General features: G+C 46.4%; 1 protein-coding gene across 1 annotated transcript; it reads right to left on the bottom strand.

Moving 5' to 3' along the window:
• Nucleotides 1-127: 127 nt before the first annotated feature.
• On the bottom strand, nt 128-14,985 carry DDX55 (DEAD-box helicase 55). The gene is made up of 14 exons (XM_043970406.1): nt 14,749-14,985; nt 12,806-12,856; nt 12,616-12,702; nt 11,345-11,436; nt 11,203-11,265; nt 10,419-10,568; nt 9,954-10,143; nt 8,293-8,375; nt 6,861-6,992; nt 5,944-6,036; nt 4,654-4,768; nt 3,146-3,314; nt 2,274-2,566; nt 128-1,638 (listed from the first exon to the last, which is right to left on the bottom strand). The coding sequence occupies exons 1-14, from the start codon at nt 14,854-14,856 to the stop codon at nt 1,462-1,464; spliced, it is 1,803 nt and encodes a 600-aa protein (XP_043826341.1). The 5' UTR covers nt 14,857-14,985; the 3' UTR covers nt 128-1,461.
• Nucleotides 14,986-16,752: the final 1,767 nt, after the last annotated feature.

Genomic DNA, 16,752 nt, shown 5'->3' with positions numbered 1-16,752 from the left:
GCACCAGTCAGCTAGAAAGTTTAATTTAACATTAATCTATAGCCAAGACCTCTGCCCCAACACAATTTCAGGAACTTGGGTATATAGGAGTCAGCAAAGTAAAGGACACAGAATCAGAAGACCAGAGTTCAAATCCAGCTTCAGGCAGTTTTAATAGACCCATGGCAAATCACTCAACCTATTTACCTCTATAAAATGGATATTAATGGGGAATTCCCAAAGAAAGTCAAATACCTCCCAGGGGTTTCATGAAGCTCAAATGAGACAATATGTATAAAACAATTTGCAGACCTTAAAGCCCTACATAAGTGCTATTATTATATTTAATAATTCCTCAAGATATAAACCAAACTCAATTGTAACTTAAGACAGGATGGCCCAACTCTATCCTTTAGTCTCTCCATACACTTGCCCATGATTGGTGAACGCCCACTTCACTGGACACAGATGTCTTCCACTGGGACAAAACCCAGTTGCCAAGTGTGATTACAGATGATAGACACAAAGCACGGGGCTACCATTAAGAGCCAGGCAGAAGGAACGATTTTTATTGAGCCACTAGCATTCCTTATTTTCACCCCCGGATAAAGAGGCCTTTAGGAATCAAATAGTGACTTATGTGGCCAGGAAGACAAAAACCTCTAAATCAAGAGTTCTTAAATGACTTTGCATCAGGGCCCTCTTTTCCTAACGCTTTGAAATGCATACAATGAAATAGATCAATCAGTGAAATAGTTATCAAAATTATTCTTTTTTTAAAGTCCACAGACCCTGGCTTGAGAATCCCTGTACCAAGACAAGTTTAAAGCACTAAACTTTCAGGAAAGTTATTTTGGGTCAAATTTTCAAGTAAATAAAGTCCCAAAGGAAGCTGTAAAGCCCACTGGGCAATACTTTGTTAACAACATACAATCCTGCTACATTAAGAAATCATTCAGATAAAGATAATTGGTTTCCCTAAAAGAAAGTACTCTGGAATAATTGCCCCTAGGGAAAGTGCTTCACCTTTTCAAATGTTCACCACATATGCCCCGCCTACAGCACATGAATCCAGGGCAACACCCACAAAGGAAGCCAAATTCCTGGTTAAAGATTGTAGGAATGCTTTAAGACTTACTGGCTGATAGTCAAACCTTTTATTATTCCTTAAACTAGCTCCAAGAAAGCTGTAGAAAACGGTCTTTTAAAAAGAAATATCAACACTTATTTACACACAAAATGTTGTTTGTGGAGGCAAAGATGAGATCCATGGGGATTCATAGTTGGCCTCTTCTAGGCAGGCGGCTTCTACAGAAGGGATAGTGGCCAAAATTTCCCCTGGAGAAGGCAGGAACAGAACAGCTGGGCCCCATCTCCCCATACCATCACTCACACACCAAGTGTGGGGTCACTTGGCCATTCTCCAAACTTGTTAGACTGTGCCCTCCACTGACATGCAGATGCAACGTGGCCCTCGGTGAGTTAGCTGTCACCTTCCAGATCCGAGGACCCCAAATCCTCCAGCTTGGCCTTGCCTTTGCCATGTGCCAACAACCTCTTCTCAAACTCTTCTTCACTCATTTTGCCCTTTTTTAACTTTTTCAAGAGTCTTGTATCATTGAGTAGCTCTTGCATGTCTTCATCTTCAATATCAAAATCCTATAAGCAGAAGGAACCAATGATCATTGAATTCCTGGAAATATAAATGCATGGTAGAAGCAAAAGGCTTATGTGCTTTTTAATGGTTCACAGAAGCCTCTTATTTGTCATGTCCCAGCCACTTTCCATGCTACCCCACTACCCACCATACCCTCCAGACACACCTAAAACCGTGCCTTTCAGCAACAACAACAAAACAAATAGACCAAAGTGGATCCCATATTCTACAACACCCCCAAGTGCCCCCTTGTCTCTACTGAGATGAAGGATCTTTGTTTCCTCATCCATCTTGGTTTCAATGACTTTGGGGGGGGGGCAGGGCAATGGGGGTTAAGTGACTTGCCCAGGATCACACAGCTAGTAAGTGTCAAGTGTCTGAGGCCGGAATTGAACTCGGGTACTCCTGAATCCAGGGCCAGTGCTTTATCCACTGTGCCACCTAGCTGCCCCCTCAATGACTCATTTTTTTAATTATACATGCATACCCCTCAAAAACTATGACGACTGGAAACCAGTCACACCAAAATGTAGAGTGGTCCAAGTTTTAAACCCTTGCCTCCATCACTCACAAGCATACTTTGTATTTGCTCGTGAACTTATGTGGGACTTAAACAAAAGAAAGTTGTATACTCTACCTCTTCTCTTTTCCTCTTTTCAATCATTTTTTTCTTCCTTTCCTTCTTGGCTTTCTGCTTTGACCAGGCTTTGTTCTTGATAAATTTCTTTCTCCCTTCATTCTCTTTTTTTTCTTTTCTTTGTTGCTCTAGAAATTTTTGTCTCTGTTTCTCTCTGTTTTTATCTTTAAACGCAATAGTGTCTGTATCAATAGTGACAGGCACAAAGTCTGGAAACTGTTTTCCTCTTAGCTCTGGCATCTTGGGCATACGTAGCAGGGCAAAACCTCGGGCGAGACTAGCAAAATCTAGATCTACAGAATTAAAAAATCAGCATTAGTCACAATCAAGGAAAAAAACTTGTCTTGTACCTTTTTTTTGCAAAACCAAAGATTTTAATGTTTTTGAAGAACTTAAAATACTTTATACATTTTCACAAACTTGTCAGCAAAAACTGAGTGGCCAGTGACTTTTCTATTTCATGAGGAAGCTGGTGTAGCAGTGGCTACAGCACTGGGCCTGAAGTCTGGAAAACTTGATTTCAGCTCCAGCCTCAGATGCTAACTAGCTATGTGTCCTCTGGCAAGTCATTTGCCGTCTGCCTCAGTTTCCCCAATAGCACTTAGTTCACAGGGCTGTTGTGAGGATCGAATGAGATGTTTGTGAAGTGCCTAGCACACAGCAGCTGCTAAATAAACACTGCTATTGTCATCATTGCTGTTGTTGTTATTGTTGTGGCCTATTTATACCTGAAACCCAAGGATGTGTTTTCTTAACAAGATCAAAAGCATCCGTGCCAACATGCAGGGCACTAACTCATCACTGCAGCAACATCTGGGGAAACAGTAGATGTGGGAGGTGGCAGCAAAAATAAACAAATGGCCCCAGTTCACCTTTTAATCGGAAGATGAGATTACACTCGTGTTTTGCGTAGGCCTGGACACAAGACACAAAAGCCTTCATCGCCTTCTCGAACACTGCTCGGTCAGCCAGAGCCATTGACTTCAGCTTGGGGAGAAGGTCGGCTGGGTTTTTCTGCGGCTTCATCTCCTGCAGGGGACACTGCCAAAATCGCAGCCTTCAATACTGGGCCTGAATCCCATGAACTGTCCCTAGCACCCCTGATGCAGCACAGCCCCCCACCCCCAAGCTGTCACCAGTGAACTCTGGACACACAGACGACAGTTTCACAGACTTCAGAGCTGAAAGGGACACAGGTCATCTAGGCCAAACCCCTCACCTTCCTTACTTTTTAAAAAGGTCCATAAAAGCATTCCTTTCTTTTTAAAAATTATGTTTTCATTCTCCCCACTACCCTCCCTGCCAAACCCCCAGAGGCCTGTAAAACATGCATCATCAGGAGAAATTAATCCCTCCTGGTTCTGCCCAGCTGGTACCTAGTTCCTTCTCTCTGTCAGGTGTGGCACCCCCTCAGCCCCCTAGGCATCCCTTGCATCATAAACGAGAGGAGCAGGAGGGACCTGCCCAAGCAGAATCCCTGTCCGTGTTCCATAGGTGATGGTGCCCCTCCCATGTTCTGATGGCTTTCCTCACACTGTAGCCATCTCTGTTCTCTCCACTCCCACACATAGCCAGAGCTTCCCTCTTCTGCCTTTCTTTGCTCCTGCTCCTCCTGCTTCTGGAATGTCCCCTTGCGCCCACTCTCTTCCTCCCTTACTGAACCCCTGCCCACCCTTTGAAGCCAGTCCAAAATGGCCTGTTTCCCTCCCACTCCAGGAAGTCTGTCTTGACCCCATAGCCCATAATGACCTTTTCCCCACGCCCCAGACCTCACCTGGGGCTCTGCTTTTTTGTACTAGAAGCTACATTATTTTGTACTGAGGCGGTCATCTGTATGTGTGCTATTCCACCAAAGGAAAGACTGTAAGCTCAGTAGAGGCCAGGATGGTCCCAACATGACAGGACCATGGACTTAGAGCTGGAGGGACCTCGGAATCCATTGAGTCTGGCTGTCATTTTACAAATGAGGAAACATCCTGAGGTGATGGAATTTGCCCTGGTCATAACAGCTAGGCAGTGCTGGGGCAGGATCGGAGCCCAGGTCATGTGAATCCAAGTTTAGCACAGAAATCCTCTATGCTATGCATTTCAATGGGATGAAAGAGACCAGAAATACAACCTGAAGTCTCAATAATCTCTCGAATGTTTCTTTTTCTTAAGTTCTTCCTCATGAAATAGAAACTTTCTTAACCTTAGAGACGTTTAGTTCAACTCATTTCACAGAACTGAAGGCCTCGAGAGGCTAAGGAAGGGCTTTGGTCCAAGTCCCCACCAGCTAGTCAGGGCAGAGCCCTCTCACTCCCGATCCTGAACTCTTTCCCTTACACCTCCATCCCCTGTCACATCACTGAGTGTTGGAGGATGCGAGAAGACAACTTACTTTTTGGTTAATGGAGAGGAAATTGACATAGGACTCTTCCATGGGAAGCAAGAACACAAGCGCACTGCCTGCGTGGCCGATCCGGGCCGTGCGCCCACATCGATGCACAAAGGCACTGTGAACCAAGAGGGGAGAAGGTTCAGGCTCTCTGCATGTCAGCAGAACCAGAGAAACAAGAGCGATGCAAGGGAAGGCTGCCTGATGGTGGTGGCCAATTGTGGTCCCAAAGATAAGACCCAGGGGCAGCGATGTGGCACAGTGGATAAAACACTGTCCCTGGAGTCAGGAGGACCCGAGTTCAAATCCGGCCTCAGACACTTGACATTTACTAGCTGTGTGACCCTGGACAAGTCACTTAACCCTCAGTGCCTCGCAAAAAAAAAAAAAATACTATGCCAAGGAAGACTTGAATCTTTCAGCACCATAAACCAAAGTCAAGACCCAGCAATATGGGGAAGAAGGAGGGAGGCACTGCCACCATACACTCAGAACATGCTGGATCTCTCGATGGGCTTTGCTTAAACTGTTTTTGCCTATCTTTGTTATAAAGGGAGGCAACATAATAGAGAGAAATAACTCAGATGGAAAAAGCAAGATGGGGCTCCTCACACAGAAGTAACAAGCCTTTCATGGGCTGGCAGTAGAGCAGAGGCCAAAGCCTGAGGACAAGGACACGCGGCAACAGGGAGGTTAAAAACAATGCCAACTTCTATGTTCTGAGAAAGTCACTGATACTAATGAGGAAAACTGGCAAAAGGCCATTCCCCATTATTCAAAATGGAAACTACATAGAGGAGGTCACAGTGATTTCTCATATGCAAGTGACAGAGGCGACACAGCACTAGGAAGAGAGGTAGGGGGGTCCTGGAGGCCATGGGTTCAAATACCTGATACTTACTAGCTGTGTGACCCTAGGCTGACAATCACTGTGAAAACACTTCCCTAAGTTAGAGATGGGTTGCAGTCAGCATCAATGTTGGAAATTTTGACACCAACACAGATCCCTGACATATGTGGGCCAGGGATTAGATAGACTCTGAGTTCAACAATGAAGGGAACACTACCAAATAAACACCCTCCCTTGACCCAGCCACGTCCCTGCAGCTTACAGTGTAAGCACCACCTGGGACCCAAGAAGTGAGGCCAGTGTTTGTAGGCGGCAGGCTTTGAAGCCAGGGACCCTATGACCACTTGTGACAGAAACACCAATTTTTTAAAAAGCAACATTATCACCCAAGGGTCTGCTTGCAAACTGCTTTCATAACCATTAGCAGAAAGAACACACTGTACCTTGCATTGCTGGGTGGATCATACTGCAGAACCCAATTTACTTCAGGAATGTCTATCCCCCGGGCCATCACATCAGTGCACACTAAAATGCCACTGCGAAATTGAAAAAGCAAAGTATTTCTTATGATTAAAAGTTAACTTGCTTCATTACCAAGCATTCATTCTATAAGAAATTCTGTGTTAAGAGCATGCAGTGATAGGAACATTGATCAGAATTAACTGTGTGTGAGATGGGATCAAAAGCAAGCACAAACATCCGTGTTAATCCCAAGAGGAGTCTGACTACACATATGGTATCTTCAAAACCCGTCATGCAAACAGTACATAAAATTCGACACATTTCAGGGGTGGGGAGGCTTTCCTCTGAAAAATTTCAAGTATCTGACAAAATGTCATTGCTTCAACAGCACCAAATTTGATGAAAATATGCAACTCCAATTGAAACTGGCTCAAGGGCAAAATTTCCATATGAAAATGAGTAATGGGAACAATGTAGCATTCATTACTCTGCAGTGTGGATGCAGGACAGGCATGCCAGAGGGCCAAGCACAGCATACACGAGGTTTTCAGCAAACTCTTTTTCTGAGCCTAACTGTTTACCTACCACCTGGTATGTAACTGACCAAGCCTCAATTAAATAATAATTGTAAAACATCATCATGGAGCCCAGACACATGGTTAATGATCTCCCAACTTAGTAACTGAAAAAAATATGGACGCCTCTGCTCTTAGAGTCATTCAAAAGCAAGAGGAGTGGCATTTTTCTTCCTCCAAAGCAGCCACAGTGAGAACACATACAGCTGGAGGGAGCCGACCATCCAACATTGATGGGCAGGACCATGTAACACAACCAACTTCAATGATCTGTATCTTTTCTGTCCCTGGACTAAATGAAATCTTTCAGAGAACAAACCTACCTTTGCAGTTTTCGAAACTCCATGAATATCTTATTGCGTTTATACTTCATCTTCCCATGAATGCACATTATTTTTACATTCTTAACCAGGGCCTCCAGAGCCTTTCCATAATATTCCACACAGGCACAGGTACTGTGGGGACCAAAAAAAAAAAAAAAGGGAAAAAAAGAGCCACCTAAAATTTCGATGTTATTTGTGCTCCCAGTCTTTGAAATAAAACTGGCAGGGAAGAAACCAAGAGATAACCCTACTTCCAATTATCCTTTTTCAAACTTTAAATTTTCAAGATAAATAAAAGAGCAATGACATAAGTACTAAAAGACTCTTCTCAATGACGAGAGAGTGGCAAATACAACACAGTCCCCCAATACCAATCTGCAGAACTTGGCCTCTTGGATCATGGGGTTAAAAGTCCTTTGATGACAAATGTGTTTTGTATGAGTTAAAACAGCATGATTCTGGTCTCCACAGCCAAGCTCTATAGGGAGGGGAATCCTAATGTCTTCTAGTCAAAGTTCCTGACCTCCAAATGGGAAGCTACCTGAACTAAACTGTTAATTCACCATCATCAAAATAATACATTACATATGCAGAGTTTTAGTTTACAAAGCACTTTCCTACATATCATCTAGTTTTCTCAATATTATGAGAAAGAACAAGTATTAACATTCCCTTTTTACTGATGAAGAAACTGAGTCCCCGAGATGTTAAATGACTTTTCTTAAGCTCAGATGGCCAATATACTGGCAACGCTGAGGACTAAAATCAACGTCTCCCAAACAGGCACTCTTCTTACTCCATCATAAGGCCTGAGTCCATGTCTGGGGTTTTTTACCTTTCCTAACTAAACACACCTTGTGGACATTCTTCAGTCACTTTCAGTCCTGTCTGACTTCATGATCCCATTTGGGGTTTTCTTGGCAGAGATACTGGAGAGGCTTGCCATTTCCTTGTCCAGCTCATTTTACAGATGAGGAAACTGAGGCAAACAGGGCTGAGTGATTTGTGCAAGGTCACACAGCTAGTAAGTGTCCGAAGCTGCATTTGGACCCAGGAAGATGAGTCTTCCTGACTCCAGGCCCAGCACCCTATCCACTGAACCATCTAGCTACCCTTACATCATTTACAGAGAATTTATTAGATGAGATTCTCTTAAAACAGCTCTCTAGAAAACTATACTTATGATGGGATGGCAAGTGATGGAGAAGCGCATGTAACACTTTCATAACCACAGGTGGGTTTGAGCCAATAGAATAAAGGAAAAACTTGTTCCAGACTTCCATTTGGAAACCAGGATTGATACTCTTGTGGAGAGAATCCAAAGAGATGCAGAGGCCTGGCAACACTAATTCACACATTCTGTACCTAGAACAATTTTTAGCTGGATCCCTGAATGTATTTCCCCAATCCCAAGGGATCCCAAGAGCTGTACCTGAAGAACACGAGGTGTTTCTCCTGCTTATGATTTTGAAGGAAATGCACGAGTTGATTAAATTTCTCATCTGCTTTGCATACCTGCACAATAATAATAAAGGAATAAAAATGAGAAGGTATGAAAGATGACAGAAAAGAAAAATTTTTAAAAAACAACTTTGAACATGGTATGGTAGAAAGAGTCCCAACTATGGAGTCAGGATATCAAAGGACAAATATTGTCTAACTTTATATGCCAAGGGGTGGGCCTTTTTTCATCAATGAGCCTCAATTTCCTTATCTGTAAATTGAGGATAACAATCCCTGTACCACCTACCTCACAGGACTGTGAGAAAAAGGCTATAAAAATCTGAGTTAACTTTGACCACATGATCTTCATTGTATTTTTCAGTCCCAGAAAAAGGAATCGATTCACCCACTCACTGGATATATTGGCTGGAATGTTAATCAGCCATTTCCTTAGTAGCACAGACTCCCGGCTACCACTTTTGGTCAAAGTCAAATTAAAGCACAGAATCATAGCATGGAAAGGGGAATCAAGGATTTCAAATACATCCCCAGGTTCCAGATATGACTGCACCAAGTTTTTAACAAAAAAAGTGTAAAGTCTGTTCATAGTATGTAATAGAATCACAGGATCTCAGTGCAGCAAGGGACCCCAGATACCACATCATCTACTTCATCCAGGATCAAGAATCACCTTCCCCTACTTTTAGATTCAGAGTAAGCTTCTCCTGACAACAAGCTTCCACCTGCCTCATAGAAATCTCATTCCCTTGTTCCCAGTTCTGCCATCTGGGGTCAAGGAAAACAAGTATTTCCCCCTTTGCACAACAGGCCTTCAAACACTAGAAGGCAGATGGGAATGGGGAACACTTTGGTGTTGAAGGTGTAGGGGAGAAGCTGAAATTCTATGTCAGTTATATCACATGCCCTCTCCCGCCTCCCCCATCTTTGAGAGTAGGGCACCATACACCTGGTAAATATCTGGTGAACAAATGAATGAATGAGAAGGATTGAAAAGCAGAGCAGCTGGCATGCACCTCCAGAGAAGGCCAACAGGGGGAGCTGCAGGATCTAAATTCAACATTTGCCAGGAAGAATGGCATCTCTCTGACCCAGAGATCTAATTTCCCAAAAACCTATCCACTGTCTAGCCAGGAAACAAAAGCATATGGAAAAAGAAACTGTAAATCCTAGCTGTCCCCAGAGGCCAGGCCCATATTCAAAATAATATCTGTCTGGCTAACCAGAGCATTTGAAATGTCACTCAGTATTTCCATGACAGACTACAGATGAGGAAAGTCAGGCCTCCTCCCCCCAGAATGGGGGGAGGTTTCCAGTCTTGCTTCAAGTGAGCACATAAATATACAGAGGCAAGGCCTTCATCCAGAAGCAGGCTCTCAGCATCCATGGTTAACTGCTGCCTTGCACCCAGTAGGCACACAATAAAGGAATACTGGCAGAAGGAGTCCAAGAAAACATGATCTGCTGCAGTCAGTGGGCTTTTGGCTCTTTAGCAAAATAGAATCTAAACAATTGCTACAGGTCTCATTTTCCAGGGCACAACAAGCCAATTCTGCAACGTGTCTCATCCATCTCTCTGGAGTCCCTAGAACCTTTTTTAAGAAAAGCCAAGGGGTCCCAGCAGCTCCTCACCATGTAGTAGTTCTCCAGGCGGCTGGGAGTCTTCTGGCTGCTGGTGGCTGCCACCCCCTTCTCTTTCACTGAAATGCGGACGGGATTGCGCAGACCAGCCCTCACCAGGTTCTCAACCTCTTGAGTCTGAGTGGCAGAGAAGAGGCCTGTTCTCCTCTGCTTTGGCAAAAATTCCAGAATGGTATTTATGCTGGAAATAATCCGAGACAAAGAAGTAAGCACCAAGAGAACAACATGATGAAGCAGTAATGCCTCAGAAAGAGCAGCAGGTGCTTTAAGAAACATTCAAAAAATTCAATCCAAGGAAGCAAAGAAGAAGTTGAGACCAAAATTTCACAGGATACAAAGCATCAAGCAATCCCAAGAACCTTAGTCCCAATGTTGCTTTAGAATGACCAAAAGACTTAGCCAAAAATCAAGAGAAAAACAATGAAGGCTAACTCAGAGTTGCTCTGCCCAAAGTACCTGGCTTCAAAGCCCATGTCCAGAAGGCGGTCTGCTTCATCCAACACCAGGACATCAAGGGACTTCACACAATTCGCCAGATCCAATCCTTCCGCCTTTCTCCTGAACATGTCCTCCAAGCGGCCTGGAGTGGCCACTATGATGTTCCCACTTTGGAAAAAAAAGAAACAGGGCCCTCTCTTGACTTCAGTAGCATTCATCAGTATGATTAAAGATTCAAAGAATTTTATGTGCTCAAACAGTCATCTAAGTCTCAGTTAAAAGAAGGCTCAGTCTGGGCAGCTAGGTGGCACAGTGGATAAAGCACTGGCCCTGAATTCAGGAGGACCTGAGTTCAAATCCAACCTCGGACACTTGACACTTACTAGCTGTGTGACCGTGGGCAAGTCACTTAACTCACTGCCTTGCTCTGCTCCACTCCACCCCACCCCCCAAAGAAGAAGGCTCAGTCTAAGATTCAGCAGCACAGAAAGCATGCCAAAAGGGGAACTCTGTCCCTCAAACGTGGTGAGCTTTAGAGGAACAGTGAAGGGGAGAAAGTGGAAAGGGGAATGAAAGCCCTCCCTTTTCACCTCCACAATCCTGAGGGGAGAGTCATCTTCAGGGCCCCACAGAAAGGTGGCAAACTAAAAACTAAAGGAGAAAATGGTCTGGGGATCAATCTCTGAGATGTAAAGGCTGCCTGGGCCACAGCACAAGGAGGATTCAGGTCTCCATTAAATGAAACAGCAGCTCCTGTTACGTGCAGGGCTATGAAAAAGAAGGACAAATAAGGCCAACTTACCCTTGTTCTTTAAACCTCTCAACGTCTTCTCCTGGGTTCCTACCTCCAATTAAAAGAATCTGGCTAAAACAAGAAATAAGACTTTCAGCAAATCAGGCAAAATAAAAATCTGTACTTAATTAAAAGTGCAAATGCAGCATACCTGAATTGTGGGAAATGCTTAGAGAAATGTAGCAACACTTCATCGATCTGAATGGCAAGCTCTCTCGTGGGGGTGATGATGATGGCCCCAACCTACACGGCAGGAAAAGCTTTGATGATGCCACACACTGGACAACATGGAATTCATCATAACTGTGTCTGTGGCTGAGAGGGATAATCAATCCTCTTCTCAAGAATTCTCAGGAACTCAGCAGTGATGTGACAAAGGCTTTTTAAATTTCCTTCTCATGAGAAGGAGGCACCCTAGTGTGCAGCTAGTGGGTGCCCAGAATGGAGGCTCGTAGGCCCCATTTTATCCCCTAGACCCTGTTGCAAATAGACCCTCCCCTTTTTCATCACTAATTGATTACTCAAGGGTTACAATCTACCAGCAAAGACTAGCTAATCGGAATGCAGTATTCCCAACCCTAATTATTGACCTAATTGAGACCAGCTCGGGCTCCTAGAATGAGGAGGAGGAGGAGGAAAGGATCTGAGATCTTTGTCCTACAAGCAGGTCAGGAGGGGTATGACTGATGGTTATATCCTCATTGAGAGGAGACAACTACCCATTTTCTCACAGTGGCCTTCTGAAGTTGTAAAGCGCTTAATGCATGTCACCCCATCTGACCCTCATGACAACCCTGTGGGGGTCAATCCCACGTCCTGGATCATGCCCATTTTGTAGATGAGCAAATGGAGGTGAAGTGACTGACCCAGGGTCACACAGCTTGTGAGAGTCTGGGCCAGGTCCTCCTATATTTCTCTCAGCTATACCACTAATAGTCAGCATCAAGTCTTCTCACACATCAGTTAAAATTCATGCCACAGGAAATTACAGTAATGGGGGAACTCAAACAAGAACCATACATATCACTGCTTCAAGTGGCTGCTATGACTCATAGGCTTCCTACATTCAACATAATTTAATTCAACGTGATTTACTAAGCCTCTATGTGTAGAACACAAAGCTACACATCTGAGAAAATCCAAAATTCACCTAAGACACAGTTCCTGCAGATGTGGAATTCACAGTCCAGTAGAGGGACCCAGGATGCACAGGGACAGGGACGGACAGGGACGGATGGAGGGAGGGACACACACACACACACACACACACACACACACGTACAACACAAAATAATGCAGGATTCGTATTAAAGAAGAACCAAGCTGAAGGCTATGTGAGGATGCAACACATCTGTGGCAGCAATGACAATGTCTAAGCTAAGCACTGATGGTGACCAATGAATGACACAAGTATTATTTTACCTGCATTTTTTTTAACTTCTCTTCCCTCCTCAGAAGAATTTGCAGGATGGGAATGACAAAGGCCAGTGTTTTGCCACTACCTGTGACCTACATAGAGAATAAAGAGGTTTGGGTTTGTTCAATCAAAGGTGTTTTCCCTATTGTAAAAAAACCAAAGTAAAGGTGGACGGTGATTTCAAAGAATACTCACAGCTTCTGCAGCTACATCTTTGTTTTTCATAAAGAGAGGGATGGTTGCAGACTAGAAAAAAGAAGAAAGAGGACTATTTAAAACTCAGAACTTTACAGGTGGAAAGGTGGATTTAGAGATTTTCCTCATTTTACAAAAGAGGAAAATCAGGGCAGCTAGATGGCACAGTGGATAGAGCACCGGCCCTGGAGTCAGGAGTACCTGAGTTCAAATCCGGCCTCAGACACTTAACACTTACTAGCTGTGTGACCCTGGGCAAGTTACTTAACCCCAATTGCCTCACTAAAAAAAAAAAAAAAAAGAGGAAAATGAAGCTCCGAGAGAGCTGACAAGTGCCCTATGGAGGGAGAACACCTCACTTTCCATCCAAAGTCATTATCAACCAGTCAGGAAGGAGAGGTCACTATGGTCAGCCACTAGGATGTTTCTACTGTACCATTAGACCTTTTTCCTTTCCAAAGAAACTTGGTAATGGGGGAGCTGGGAATGAGTCAGGGGCCCATCTTCTCTGAAAGAGCTGGCTGTCTGAGGCTCCCACCCCTACTTGCCTTGCCAGCTTCCAGATGGTTAACTAGACAGGAAAAAGGCAGGAGGAGGAGATGGGCAGTTGTGTGTCTGCCACTAAGACCCCTAACCCTTTTGGGACCTGTTTGTAAAATGAAGGGACAGGATTAAATGATCTTTAAGGACTCTTCTAGTTCAAAAGTCCTAGTAATTAACAAGCTGTGTAAGCTCCCCTCTGTGGACCTCAGTTTCCTTATTAGCAAAATTAGAGTGGAAGAAAAGAAAGAAGCTTAGAGAACATCTAAATCACAGAATCACAAAAGCCGACTATCCGTCACACTCTGCTCCTTGATATTCTCTCCTCTCTAGGTTTCTCTCTCAATTGTCCTCAAACGATCAAATGAGGCATCTGTAAAAGGGTTAACGGTGCCCGACACATAGTAGGTACTAAATCAAGATTTGCTCTCTGCCCCCTTTTCCATCTCCCCCCTTTTCTTTTCCAACTTGTGTGAGCAGTTCTTCTCCATCTCCTCTGCTGGATCTTTATGCGGGTCATACTCACTACAGGTAGATGAGCCCTCTCATCTACTCCCTCTAGACTTGATGGTCTAGTCAGTTTCCAGAGATTCAACTATCTCTATGCTGGCAATTCTCAGATCTACCCAGGCAGCTCCAATACAAGCTCCATACTTGCGTCTCCAACTGCCCCTTGGACCTCTCAAATCGGCTGTCCCTTAGCCGTCTGAAATACAACATCTTTCCCTCCAGAGCCTCCCCTCTCCCTACCACGGGCACCGCCACACGTCCCCGGTTTACACTCCGGGGGTCAGCCTCAACATTGACCTCCAGAGAGTAGCCAAGTGCGGTTGTTTTTCCCTTCCCCATCGCGAGCGTCTCCTGGGCGCTCTATCATTATAATGCATCCCCAACATCTCTTCCCGATTGAGGAGGGCAAACCTCAGCACTTCGCACCCAGCTCTTGGCACCTTAGGGTGATTCGCTATAACTTTATCAGTCATTGAGGAGCTGCGTTAAAGGAGTAAGGATATGACTTGTGCGCGATCCCCTCGTCCGTCGGCTGCCCACGCGGGGAGGCTCCACCGTGTGGGGCTGGTACACTGACCGAGGCCAAAGTGCCCGGTTCCCTGAGCGTCCCGGCACTGACTTCCCTGGACTCAACCCTGAGAGCTCCGCGCTTCCCGGCCTGGACTCGAAGGTGCGCTTGTAAACGCGGGAGGGAAAAGGGGAGGCCGAGGCTCCAGGGCTGCTCTGGGCTGGCCGAGGCTACGCTGCCCGGGGTCTCCACCGAGGGGATACTCCTGGGGGGGACAGCTCCGAGGGAGGGGGGGTCCTGCCCGGGCCGCTCCTTCACTCCTCGCTCCCGGCCCCTCCTCCCAGGGACGGCCCCCGCCTCCCTCCTCATCGCCGGCCCCACCCACCTGCACCGGTGTCATCTGGGGGAAGCCGAGCTCGCGCAGCGCCGCCAGCACCCGCGGGTGCAGCGGCACCGGCAGCGTCTCCCAGGCGCCTTCCGTCACGTGCTCCATCCCGGCCCCGCCGCCGCAGCTCCGGGAAGCTCAGACTCTGGGACCGCTCTTCCCCTCCGTCCGACGCGGCCCACATCCGCTTCCTGAGAGTGCACCTCTGAAGAGCCCCGCGGAGCGCGGGCAGCGACACCAAAGATTCCGGGGAGGAGTTGCGGAGGGCGTCGTGCGCCTGCGCAAAGCCGCCCAGTGCCGGCTGCCGGCTTCGCGAGCGGGCTGGAGCGGAGGCACGAGGTCTGAGGTGGGCCCCGCCCCCAGCCTCGGCTGCCCGCGGCGGCCGCTCTAGTCCGGGCCTCCTGAGCTCGCTCACTAGCAGCAGCCAAGGAAAGAAAACGAGCCCCTATAGTTCGTGCACTTAATGGGGAAGTTACGATGGGCCGTAATTCGGTCCTCTGCACTCAGCAGCGCCTCGAGTGCAGGGGCGAGAGGCGCCCCCAGGGCGAGTTCAAGTGCAGCCTTTGATACAGATTTGCTGTGCGCGCGTCGGCTGGTCTTTTAACCTGAGCCTCAGCTTCCTGCCCCGTGGAATGGGCTCGGTAACAGCCCAGCCTCACGGGCTTGCGAGGAGGAGCATCCAGCAGCCCTTGAAGCGCCGCATTAATGCCAGCCGTCATTATTAAGCTCTCCGTGCCCCGGGCTGGTTGTGCAGAACTAAGCTGCCCATCAGCAGAAAAGTGGCTTCTCTGATCATAAAAACCACAGGCGGGGACCAGCATTCAGTTCCTCAGACATTTATTAAGCGGAGAAAAAATGGAAACGGGGGGGGGGGGGGGCGGAACGGGAGTTGGAGAAAGCCAGAGAAAGGGCCGAGGACCTGCTTTGGTCTGGACGAAGCTCAGCTCCGTTGCTTCCAACCCGGGAGACCTCCGACAAGAAAGCGCTTTGCGGATTCTCTGCGTTGCCAGAAATCCGGGGGATCAGCCAGACCAACCTTGTTCCGGACTTGGCTTGAGGACCTCCAGTGCGGGGGAAAGCCTTCTGCCCTGCAAGTGGCCTATTTCCCCTCCAAGACAGGAAAATCTCCCCTAGCTCCAGTGGTATCTGTGATCTCATAAATTCCAGCAATTCAAGCAGATGCAAATCACAGCCCCTTACGCCGGCTGCGCGACTCTACTCACCCTCTTCCCTAAATCCACTCGGTGTAAGGTTAGGGTGGGGTTCCTTCCAATGGAACACCGCGGAGGGTTCAACCCTCTCTAACTCTGAGATCAGCCCATCCATTTCCTCCGGACATCCTTCGGTGACTTCAGTTACTCCACTTCTCTAGCGTGGCTCCTGCTTTATTTAGCAGGGGGGTGCAGCCTGCTCACACTCTCCACTGATGTTTCGATGAGCCTCAGTCCCTCAGTTATGCACCCCCTATTTCCCTATCTTCAGGTTCTGTCCATTGGCTGCTTCTCTGCTGCCAACACACGTGCCTGTGTCTCCCCATCCTCAAAAAAAAAAAAACCTCTCAGCTAAACCATCTATGCGGGCTAATGTCCTACATTTCTTCTGCCCATTGTAGCTGAACTAGACAAGAACGTCCACAGTTGGTGCCTCCACTTTCTCTTCTCACGTTTCTTAACCCCTTTCAGTCCGGCTTCTGACCTCATCATGCCTCCAAGCGATCCAGTGGTTTTTACTCTCAACCAGCATTTTCTCCGATACTCTCTTCTAAGTATTTGTGACACTACCTACCAGACTGCAATCCGGACTCCTCATTCAGGCCACACCCACTGACAATGGGTGTCCTTCTTTTCTATGTCTAGGCTTGATCTCATTAGCTCCATTACTCAATAATCATCCCTATCTGATCAATGCTGATTCTCAAATCTATTTACCCAGCCCTGACATCTCCAACTGTCTGCTGTCCAGAAACATCTTAAACTCAATGTCCCAAAACAATTTATCTTTCCC

Source organism: Dromiciops gliroides, chromosome 1 (assembly GCF_019393635.1).
Source record: "Dromiciops gliroides isolate mDroGli1 chromosome 1, mDroGli1.pri, whole genome shotgun sequence".
NCBI lineage: Eukaryota > Metazoa > Chordata > Mammalia > Microbiotheria > Microbiotheriidae > Dromiciops > Dromiciops gliroides.
Note: the sequence above shows the minus strand (reverse complement) of the source record. Positions and strands in the feature narration are given on the sequence as shown.